This window comes from Hylobates moloch, unplaced genomic scaffold, assembly GCF_009828535.3.
Source record: "Hylobates moloch isolate HMO894 unplaced genomic scaffold, HMol_V3 SCAFFOLD_5, whole genome shotgun sequence".
Lineage (NCBI taxonomy): Eukaryota > Metazoa > Chordata > Mammalia > Primates > Hylobatidae > Hylobates > Hylobates moloch.
The window spans coordinates 5,897,089-5,909,209 of record NW_026652280.1 but is presented as its reverse complement, the minus strand read 5'-3'; the positions used below and the strand labels follow the sequence as shown (position 1 = coordinate 5,909,209).

Here is a 12,121-nt window from a genome sequence, read left to right as displayed (position 1 = left end):
TGCTCTTATTTTTTAATTACAAAAGTAATGCCAACTAATATTTACATATAAGATGCTCTCGCTCAACAGTTCTGCTGATTGGTACTTACCTATGTTTGGTGGGAGTTTTATACCAGTCTGTAAAAACTGGTGTCACGCCACATAAATCTAAGGTTGACAATGATGCTAGGCACGGCCATTTTTTGCCATACCACGTAACAGTAACTGACGTGTCATTTATGGAAAGATCAACATGCTCCATGATATATTCTTTTCCACTTTTCTCTTTCAGTATAATTGCCCAACCTAAACCAAATATTCTGGGGAAAGAAAAAAAACTAACAATGTTTGCCTCATTGAAAAAAAAATGCTAAAGGCAATTTCACGTATCTTCTCTAAAGCATCTAGTTCCTTAAAAGCCAAAGTCAAAATTCTCAGAACATGCCCAGTATAATTTTCATTTCAACAATAACACTCTCTTTAGACTTTTTCTCCTCACCTAACACCCACTTAACATCCAAGATTTTCCAGGTACTAGCAACATATAAATAAGACAAAGGTTCTGCCCAGAAAAGAGACCTTGAACATTCTTACTGTACTATAGCAGATAAGTAGGTTACTTCTGCTTTTCATTAAAACTTTAGGCTATTTACTAGTTATCCCTCTGTCTCTGCAGGAAATTGGTTCTAGGAACCCCATGATACCAAAATCTGTGGACGTTCAAGTCCCTTATATAAATGGCATAGTATCTGCATATAACCTACGCACCTCCTCCCGTATTCTTTAAATCATCTTGAGATTACTTATAATACCTAATACAATGTAAATGCTGTGCAAACTGTTGTTATTACGTATAATGTACTGGCTTTATTTGTATTCTGTTTTATACTGTTATTATTGTTTCAGGTTCCCCCTGACCAATACTTCTGATCTGCAGTTGGTTGAATCAGCAGATGCAGAAGGCCATGCGGAATAGGAAAATGATACATATTTTATAGATGCACAAAACACACAAAAATACTAGAGATAGTCACACACAATCTAAACTGCACATATGTCCTATGTACACGATACTTTGAGCTGATGCCATCATTCTCTTTTGGAACACATTGCGTACCTGAGGGCCTCTTTGGTCTTAACTGGAAGACCTGTGTAAGGGTTGACAGGTTTGAGAATGTCAGCTAGTGCGGCTTTTACAGATGCTATTTGTTTTATGATATATTCTTTCTTCCAATAACCAGCTTCTTTATCCTGAACTGACAGAAAGCTCATAGACATAGCTATCTTCTCTACTGAATTAACTTTCCAATTTGATCTTGTAGGTGAAAAAGCAGTTAAGTAGATTCTGATCCAAATAAAACTGGAGGGAAAAGAGGAAATATGTTAACTAAGAGACACTGTCACCTACCTTAGTCATAATATATCAAATTAGAGATGCATAATATTTTCAAATAATCCAATTCCATGAATAAGCCAAGCTGAATATTTACAGTTGAACGTTCATCCTGTTAAGTGAATTGCAGCTTGAGACTTAGTGTTTTAAATTCAACGCCACCAAAAACACATTTTAAAAAAAGGAAAAGCCCATTTCCCAGGGTCAGGTCTCAAGTGAGTAATCTCATGTTATTTAGGATCATCCAAACCACTGCCCTCTTATATCAGTAATAGAATAGGAAATATATTATTTAAATGTAACAGAAAGTAGATGTGGTATGATTCTTGTTTTTAAATAGATACATGCTTTTAAAAAGATCAGAAAGGATGTCTGTACACACACCAAGAAATTTCAATAGGGAACAATGGAATTGGACATTCTTTTTGCTATTTTTTAACTTTCAACAAGGAATAGGCTTTCACAAAGAGAAAAAAAGTGAAGGTTTTTAATGGTAACAACTAAACAATAGTTAACATTAAGTTTTTTCAACACTTACTATGTGTCAAGCATCGTTTAACCACTTTATGTATTATACATCACTCATTTATTCCTCACAAAGAAACCAGGAGGTGCTGGTATTCCTGTCCCCACTGCATAGATGCTGTAACTGAGGCTCAGATGCAAGGTGAGCTGGCCCAGGTCTGTGCACTCAAGTGTATAGTGAAGCTGGGATCTGAACCAGAGCTCATACTCTTATCACCTGGGTTTCACTACCTCTTCAATCAAAAAGAAATGGGTCAAAGAAACTGAAGAAGCTCCCCAAATTCAGACAGCCAATAAGCCTCAATGTTGGAATTCAAACTCAGCTCTGACTCAAAGTCTGTTCCTTCCACTCATCTCTACTAAGAGGCCGGGAGAAGCCCCACGAGTGGTGGCAGTGAGCTGGCCTGACGGCTCCTTCCTCTTCAGCCAGTACTCTCCACCAGGAAAGAATAGGAAGACACAGGGAAAACTGAGGCAGCGGTTAAAATCAATTCTTTATCTGAAAGGCAAACTTTGCATTTTAAACATTAATGATTTGCTCATTTGTCTCCACATTACTACTCAGAGCAGCATAGGATGAAGCAGTCAACAGCCTGGAGGCTGCAAGGAAAAAGCGATTCCCCCACAGAGCAGTGGTCCTGAACTGCAGCAGGACCCCTGGGGATCACTGGATGCTCCGGGGAGACAGAGCTATTTCCTTAACCGCAGCAGAAAAGGAGCATTTCTCAAACACATGACTTCGGAACACCACCTCCTTGACTCAGACGTTACATGGACTTCCCAACAAATGCAAGCTCACATACAGTCAGACCCTGGTTGAATTCTCTTCCTAGTGTGGATTTCTCAAGTCATTTCTCACTCCACAAAATCACTTCATGCCTAGCTTTCATATTAAAGTGTTTGTGTTTTCAATTCAGAAATTTCTAGACTTTCCTATGTAAGCAGACAGATGCAATGCCATGATGAGTTGAGTACATTTAAGTAAAGCTGAAACTGTTTCACCAAAATCCTTTGAATAGACACTTTTAAAACTCCCTTTGCATAAAAGCTTGCTTGTGTTTTCTTCACATTTATTTTACTCAGCATCTCACCCTATGTAAGTATTCCTTTAGCAGGACCTTTATGGAGCCTTGAATTCCTCACATCAGCACGACCTAAACAACCTCTGATACTATTTTTACATGTGTTAGCACTAACCAACTGCAAAAACAAACACTGCCGCAGAGATGGGAATCACAGCATAAACTCCACATGCAGTTAGTAACAATAACCACACCTAACATTCATATGATGAACTATGTTCACACACATGATCATACACTACTTACCGTAAGTGAACCTAAGTAAAAACATTTTACACTGCAGATGGTTCCCCTTGATTTTTTATAATATACAAATGTTAAGGTTCAGATACCTTTCACAGTCTCCAAAACCCAAACACATTTACTTCTTGATCCCCAAATGCTCCATCCTGTTAGAAGGCCCAGTCAGATTCAACTTTATAATTCAAAAGGGCATATTTATCCAATAGAACTACCAACAGGCTCAGGGAAACTCAAACAAGTTGTTTAGAAAATGGGGCCAATTTAATGTTCAGATAAATAGTGTTTGCCAGAGTCCATGGCAAATAAAACCCCCTTGTGATAAACCAGATGCCACGTCATCCACACATCCCCGTTATTCCCACGCAGAGACAGGGCTCATGCAGAAGGGAGTAGCCCCCGCTGCTGGGATGGGGCACTGGGGAGCCCCCTGCCCTTCAAGAGTGTCTGCCCATAAGTCATCAGTGTAACTCACTACACTGTGTGTGCTTGCCCTCTCTTCAGAAGCAACGCTTAGAATACACTGTAAACTTTTCAAAAACACATATTGATTACTTGTCCAATTATCACACACTCTTTTCTGTAGTCTGACTTCATGATCAGACATTGACTTTAAGAGTCAGACTATGACTCTTTAGGTCCTTTAGTAGGACCTAAAACGTGCAGTTCAACTTAGCACAATTAAATATGTCCTTTGAAAAAGAAAAGAAATGTGAGTGCAATTTCATCAGTAGCTCATATTTCCAAACGGCAACTTCCAAGAAAGTGAGGAGGGCACACAAGTAATACTAAAAGTATGCAAAAAACATCACTAGAGCCATGCTCCAAATCTGATTCCAGGCCTGGTTTCTTCACCATGCAGGTGAAGTGGAGAGAGGAGACAGTAAAGAAACTAAGAAATATACAATCTATCAGCTTATCTGAAGAGTCTGACTTCTACCCTTAAATAAAGTGGGAACCCTCCAGAATGCTAGTTTTAGACATTTGGTTGACTCCTTCCTTGAAAAATGCCTCACTGTGCTTTCTTTTAGTGACCACCTTCATCTCTTATTAGATCATTGTCTTAGTCTCTTTGTGTTGCTACAAAGGAATACTTGAGGCTGGGTAATCTGTAAAGGAAAGAGGTTTATTTGGCTCATAGTTCTGCAGGCTATACAAGGAGCTACAACACCAGAATCTGCCTCTGGTGAAGCCTCAGGAAGCTTCTACACGTGGCAGAAAACCAAGACGAGCCAACTGTGCAGAGATCACATGGCAGAGAGAGAGAAATAGAGTGAGCGAGCAAGAGAGAAGGAAGGGAGATCTGCCAGGCTCTTTTAAACAACGAGCTCTAGAGCAAGAACTATAAGGAAGGCACCAAGCCATTCAGGAGGGATCTGTTCCCATGACCCAAATGACTCCCATTAGGCCCCACTTCCAACACTGAGGATCAAATTTTAACATGAGGCTTGGAGAAACAAATCTCAACTACATAAACTACAACAATCATTAAGGAAGGGAAATGTAGAAATTGCTCTAATTCATTCTATAACTACTGTGAAGAACATTATTAGTTCATTCATTGATATGTGTGTGTGTGCATGTATTGACATACACAGACATATATTCTTCCATATCCATATGGGAAACATCTCTTCAAATTAAAAGAAAAATCATCCTTTCCAACTAGGGAACAGTGTATGTCCTCTTCAGAGTATGACAATGGTTGAGGACAGCTTTAAGGAGATCTGAGGGCTTATTCTGAGTTCCTCACTTAAGTGGCATACACCTAACATCAAAGATGGCCTAGATTAGTCATTTCGGAACTTGACTATTCATTAGTATGACCTGGAGAATTTTTTTTTTTTTTTTTTTTTTTTTTTTGAGATGGAGTCTCCCTCTGTCTGTCGCCCAGGCTAGAGTGCAGTGGCGATCTCAGCTCACTGCAAGCTCCGCCTCCCGGGTTCACGCCACTCTCCGGCCTCAGCCTCCCAAGTAGCTGGGACTACAGGCACCTGCCACCATGCCCGGCTAATTTTTTGTATTTTTAATAGAGACGGGGTTTCACCGTGTTAGCCAAGATGGTCTCAATCTCCTGACCTCGTGATCCACCTGCCTCGGCCTCCCAAAGTGCTGGGATTACAGGCGTGAACCACTGCGCCTGGCTGGAGAATTTTTAAAATACAGATTTCAGAGCACTAAATTATAATCTCTAGAGATGCAGACTAGGGGTGGAAATGTTTTCAGCTTTCCCAGCTGGTTCATATGTAGTCTTCTCTGGATGGCATTTGAGAACCACTGCACTAAATGACATTCTTGTCCACCATGTTCCAGGGTTAACTAATACGACAGCCCTCCTTCTGCCATTCTCCGTCTCCTTACCCAGCAAACAAAACTGTCAGTTAAAACCGGCATTCCCTCTCATCTTGCTGATCTCCCCAGCTGACATGTAGGTTCTATTTAAGAACGACATTTATCTGATCTTTTGATGCTAAATGAGAGAGGGGACCATCTCTCCCTCTAAGATACAATTCTGAGATGCAGGCTAAGATTATAGTGACAAACAGAAGCAGAGGTTTCTCCCCTTCCTTCCTAGATCCGCCCCCTGCAAGCCCAGATGACCACAGGTGAACCCCTCTCTTTTGGCTCCCTTCTTCCAAGCCTACAGCCTCCAGGACAGGACAGTCTTGGCCTCTCTCTATCCATTTCACTCTCCCCAGAGTAAGTTAACTTGATTGGCATGTTTGGGAGGAGAAGCTAAGTACACCTAACTTAGCCTCTTCCTTCTCTTTCTTTAGGATCTGCTTGGCCATCAGCAGAGAGCACTCATTCTGCTCTGCAAACGCAGGGCCAGGGTCAAAGCCAGCAGGTCCCTGCAGTGCTGCCTGAGACTCTGTGGTTAGGTCTGATTCTGTGGGGAATACAGCCAAGACCTCCTGGCAACAGAGCTGAAGCTGCATTCTCTAACAGCTACAGCAATAACAAGTTTGATTTTTTTGTTCCATGCAAAGTATATTCCTTTAAGCATATAAATGCAAATATTTGAAAATTTCATAGTTAAAGCATTTGACATTTCCACTTGTGTGTAAAAATACTCTTGAATTCTCTTAAATTCTTAAAAATGGTTAAAAAGTTACTAGTTTTCCTGACTTCCATCAAACTGTCATCAAAACATAACAGAGACTTGGATTTCTGCTTACTTGTCATTGGCTAGATGATAAAAGCGCCTGCTCACACATCCAGTACACAGAAGGCTCACAGCATCCAAGTAGGAAAATATCTTCAGCAAGATTTCTGAAGGCATTCTGCAAAAACAGAAAAAGGAAAAAACAAAATCACCAGAGTGGACCAGGGCTTAATCTGCAGATTACCCAGAAAACAACTGGCTGCTCATCTCTAAATAGAAGGCCATAGACAGACCCCTCCTGTACAAGAGGCAAACTGTACCCTCACCTTCAATTATTTTCTTTATTGAAATGTTCTGGTTATTCTAATTCTCATGACATAAACCATAAATACAGCCAAGGGTTGGAAGAGCTAACTTCCTCAGCATTTTAATCACGTTCATACACTGTGAATCAACAGGCAGGATTTCAATGTCCCCCATGAAACTGTGTATTTTTTTTATTATTATTTTTGTAGAGATAGGGCCTTGCTCTGTTACTCAGGCTAGAATGCAGTGGCATGATCAGGGCTCACTGCAGCCCAGAACTCCTAGGCTCCAGCCATTCTCCTGCCTCAGCCTCCCCAGCAGCTGGACTACAGGTGCACGTCGCCAAGCCTGGCTAATTTTTTGTATTTTTTGTGCGATTTCACCATGTTGCCCACCAAACCTGGCCTAAACTAGGTATGTTTCTTTAGTGAGATAAAAAGAGAATCAGAGAACATATTCTTAGGTGTTAATAAGAAAAACACAGAATCCCTTTCCCCAAAAAAGTAAGTATAATGGGAAATAGCAGCTTATTCCCACCTCACCCACACCGATCCCAGGCGCCGCCTTCTGAGCACCCTTGGGCTTTTGACTGCTTCCTCTGGGGCTTCAAGGAGACACCAAGGGCCATAAGTTTTTTCTGAAGTGTCTATTTTATTTGTATGCCTAAATATGATAGTGAGATAGTCTCAATATTCCACCTATTTCTATGATCTCAGAATTCTATAAAACACAGTAATAATCTGAAAGTGACTAGTGGCAAGAAGTCAGGAGTGCGCTTCTGTGAATCTTCAGTAAAAGGGCAAGCAACAACAGAGCTACCACAGATTGTATCAATGGTCGGTGGGGGGGAGTTCTAGGGATAAAGGAGTCAGGGCAGAAATCTTTTGTCCAATTTAAAAGGGCTTGCCCACACTGTCTACTTGTGATTGTCATGATTTTAAACTTGTTTATTTTTCAAGAAAATCAGGTTACTGGGTGTTTCATGGGAAAAAAAAATCAGTCCTGTAATTCCGATAATACTGAGAAGAAATAAAGTAGATCCTCAGAAAAAAAACAGTTAACGCCATTCCTGTTGGATATGTATCACCATGTAAAGGTCCCCACTGCTCAAAGCGCCAGCTATAGTTAACCGAGACATTCTGAGAGTTTAAACAAAAAGCTTTGCTTAAGCATTAATTAAATCAGTCCCCAAAATAAACCCCTCCCATTCAGAGTCAATAAATTAGATCCTTTCAATGAGAAAAAGTCTCTAATGTTAGAGACAGCAAAGTTGCTAGAAAACACGCTTTTGTGACCATAATACATTGCATACAATTTTTATATTTTGATTTAACTATTTCACAAAACTTCATATCTATTATTTTTTAAATCAGTACACTTAAAAAAAAAAAAAAACAGAGCTGGGCTTAAAGACATTTCAGAAAAGTATCCAGCAACTGCCAGAATTATTTAACTGGAATAAAATCCCATTCAAGACAGGCATTCAGCAGGTTTTTACCTTCCTCCCCACTGGACTAACCTAATGAAAAGGGGGTACTCTCTGTGTCCTTCTAGCAAAAGGAGAAAATTTCTACTTTATAGTTAAGACAGTGGAGATCGAATACATTTTTAATCATTGTTCAAACAATTTCTTCTAACCTGGTACAATCAACGTTTATACCCATATTGGATGAGTTTCTGTTGGATTCTAGTTATTTCATTTTGTGTGGGTTAAGGAGACAGGATGATAGGGACGTAAGGGAAAGGGGAGGTGAGAGGCAGGACCGTTAAAGAAGTTCAGAATGTAGAACAAAGAAACTGCTTTAAACCAACAATCTTCCCTGAGAATGTTAATTTGTGTGTCTTCATTTTCAGTACTGTGGGAATTCAAATGTGAACATGTCCTTGTCCCTGCTTCATATTGTGCATCTATCCCAATATTCCTGCTTTCCTCACTTTCTTCCCCCTGTTCCGATGGAGAACACTCACTTCCTCCCATCAAAGCACCTGTGCTCTAGGTCCCCACTGTTTCTGCACAAGGACCTCAGCCTCCGGTTCCTGCCTCCCTCTTCCACACTGTTCATATGAGCCTCTGAATCATCCCAAATCTCTCATCCTGAAACTGCACTCTTCCTTTGCTTCTCCCCACCCCGATCTCTCTGGAGCCACCACCTAATTTCTAGGCTCCCTCGCACTGCCAAGCTCTGGGAAAGAACAAAAGAAAACAAAACACTTGTCTACACCTGTTGCCTCCACCTTCATGCCCCCCCTTTTTTTTGGCTTTTTACATTTCAGTGTGGAATAGAACACATGCAAATATGAACATGAGCGGCCAGCCCCTTCCCTTGCATTCACCTGCAACAGTTGTGAGGGGCCACCATGCCCTGCCGCCTCCTCCCCCCGCCTCCCCAGGCCCCGGGTCACTGACTGCTCTTGTGTTGCAGGCTCTCTCCTCTTCTGCTTCACGCACAGCCTCTCCTCAATGTCTTGGACCTCAGGGCTCTTCCCTGCCTGCTTGGTTGGTTCTCACTGCCCCAGGTCCTCCAAGCTTGCTCCTGAGTCGCCTTTGCCTTCCCTTCCCCACCCTTTCCCTAAGCCACCTCACCCAGCTCCATGACTGCTGACCCCGCCAGGCCTCATCCTGAGCCATACTGACACATCCATCATCCATCTGGCATCCTCCTTTGCACTCATCCCAGGCATCTCAGCTGTAACCAGTCCAAAGTCATTATCATGGCCCTCTCTTCTGCCCCGACCCCACCTCTCTTCCATCTCAGTCAACAGCACCTCAACCTGTGCTACTGCTTCAGCCAACAGCTCTGGATTCCTACTTGTCTGTTTCCCCCTCACACCTACACCTAATTCATGAACGAATCATGTCAGCTATGCCTCCAACTATATCTCCCACTTGCCTGTGTCTCTCCATCTTCCCTACTTCTAGAGAAGAGAGGTAAACAAATAAACAAGATAATTTGGGAAATTACATGACAGCCACACTCCTCCCCAGAGCCTGGTAGCCCCGCCTGATGGGCTCCCCCACCCCTACACTGTTCCTGCAGCATCTGGAGCCCCCCCACCACCCCTCTGGTCTCCCCTCGCTGGCGAGCTCCTCTCAAAGCTCTGGAATCTCAATGTTCAGTTCTCATCTTAAATGCACCTTCTCAAATAAGTCTTTCCTTACCATGCCACCCCATTATTCTGGATATGGGGATCCATTTGTTTTCTCGACAACAGGTATCCCAACTTACTGTATTTTAAATCTGCCACCCCGACTAATCATCAGCTTCATGAGAACATGTGAGCGGCTCACCATCTGTGTCCCAGCACCAAGAACAGTATCTCCTACAGAGTAGGTCCTCAAATATTTAATGGATGGACTAACCAAATGAAGATTTGCTCCATTTCTCGTATCAGATGACTGTAAAACAGCCTATTCCCAGAGCATAGGAATTTAAGCTGAAATTAACGTCCTTAATTAAATATCCTTTTTGGCTTTTTTAAAAATACACTGAAATGTGTATACAAATACGTACACTGTTAGCTGAGCAAGCTATGATACAGTATTAAAAGCCCAGAACTTGAAATTAGGCAACTTACGTCTGAATTACACAGTTCTGCAATATGCAGACTACGTGGGCCTAGCTTCCTGCAGTGTAAAATGTCTCTCTGTGATCATCTCAAGCTTTCAGGCTCCCCACGAGGCTTAGCATATAATCAGTGTTCCTCAAATGTTGCTACAGTACAAATCTATGGACTTCCGAGCATCGATTACACATAATAATTTTTTAAAGCTTCTGTGGATCTTGGTGCTGAGGGTCACAGTACAGAATCTTGCCATGGCAAATGGGTTCCCAGATATTGAAAGCTGAGAAATGAACAGAGCTCTTGAGCTTTCAGGAAAACACACTTTAATCTTCTTTCTCCTTTTTCAAGGGTCTTTATCAACTCAAAAGTGAATATTTTTGAAGAACATTTTAATAAAAGGAAAATTCAATTTACTTGTCACTTCTTGAAGTTTCGTTTCATAAAGTTCATCTCATAAGGATAGTGGTGACAGGCCCATGACTCATCAAACGCTCCATGCTGTACTGTCTTCCTACACAATCCTATTCTTAGCAAGCTCAAAATAGCAACTTGGTATATACAGCATCATAACTTTCTCTAATAACCCCCTGCCTAGAGGCCCCCAAAAGTGACAGTCTACTTCTGCTACTTACCCATCCAGGAACCCAGAACAGCAGGAGAAAGAGCTCTCCCAGTGCTGTCCACTTCTGGCATGGCACCTCAAGGCAGCAGAGCCTGCAGAAAGCTTGACCCCTGGCCCCTTTCTGAAAGTAAATGTGGGAAATTCAAATTATGTAATTATCAAATGAGGTGAATTATGTATTCCCTTCTACAAAATTCCAAAGGATTCATAAACTCCAAAGATTACTCATTGAAAAACTTAATTTCTGCAAAGAAAAAAAGGAAGGGAGGAAGGAAAGATGGTAAGGAAGGAAGAAAGGGAGGGAGAAGGAAGGAAGAGACAGTGAAACCTTTAGTGTCCTGGTAAGGAAACCTGAAGACTGTACTTACTCTGATGTGCTTTCACCCTAAGGTTTAGAAATATACACTCTCATTATAGGCTTTCAACATGTCAAAGAGTGCTATCAAATACATTTAATGGAAACAAAAAGGATAAAGTTAGTGTACTGATTGGCCAATTTGGATATAACAGAAACCATTAAAGATGTTTTTTAAAAAAACTTACAATTAGTGAACTAGAACTGTCAACATAAAACATAACTTACAACTTTTCTGATCTTTGAGGGTTCCAACTCTAGCTTTTGCATAAATTCATTCAACGTAATACATTTTCACTGGCCATCTTTTTATTTTAGTGGTACAGAAAACGGTAGTGCATCTTAGAATGAATGGTTTTTTAGATTCAATGAAATAGCGTATAATATTTTTATGCAGTAAGTCTTTTTAAGAGGTTCCTAAAATAAATTTTATTAAGATCAGTCCTCAAAACCACTAGTACTCAACAACACCTTGAGGGAATCTGAAACACCAGAAAATCATACAGCTCACAGCCTCCATGTCTAGGCAGCAGCACACCCAGAGAGCCACGAGTGGTTACACTATTTCTCTAGGAAAGGTTTGGAAGCTTCTGCTTTAAGCAACATACAACACACAGGTATTGGATATTGGTGCACCTCCTTCCTGATGTGCTATTTAAGAAGTGGCTAAATCCTAGAGAGTACATTATGTATATGCTCAGTTCACCAACATCATTGCTTCGAATATGTACTTTGTGCACTGACAGTTTAACCACTCTCAGTTTTTCATACCAGGCCAATTCCCCAGATATAGTTGAAAGAACATTCACAAAGGAGGGCAACAACTGGGAGCAAAAAAAGAGGTGCCTTAAGAACTTGGAAGAAAAAGTAATTAACCAATCCCCCTGAAAGCTGAAGTATGAAATCCACAATCGGTCTTAACAGAGGATGGCCCTCGACTCTGAGCACA

General features: G+C 41.2%; 1 protein-coding gene across 2 annotated transcripts in view; it reads right to left on the bottom strand.

The window, feature by feature from the left end:
* Nucleotides 1-12,121, bottom strand: part of FBXO15 (F-box protein 15) — a 75,949-nt gene that overhangs the window by 57,536 nt on the left and 6,292 nt on the right. For both annotated transcript variants that reach the window (XM_032152063.2, XM_058438266.1), the window contains 4 exons: nt 10,828-10,938; nt 6,399-6,503; nt 1,097-1,339; nt 90-299 (listed from right to left, as the gene is read on the bottom strand). In XM_032152063.2, the coding sequence (XP_032007954.1) occupies nt 90-299; nt 1,097-1,339; nt 6,399-6,503; nt 10,828-10,938 (669 nt within the window). The remainder of the gene's footprint in view (nt 1-89; nt 300-1,096; nt 1,340-6,398; nt 6,504-10,827; nt 10,939-12,121) is intronic.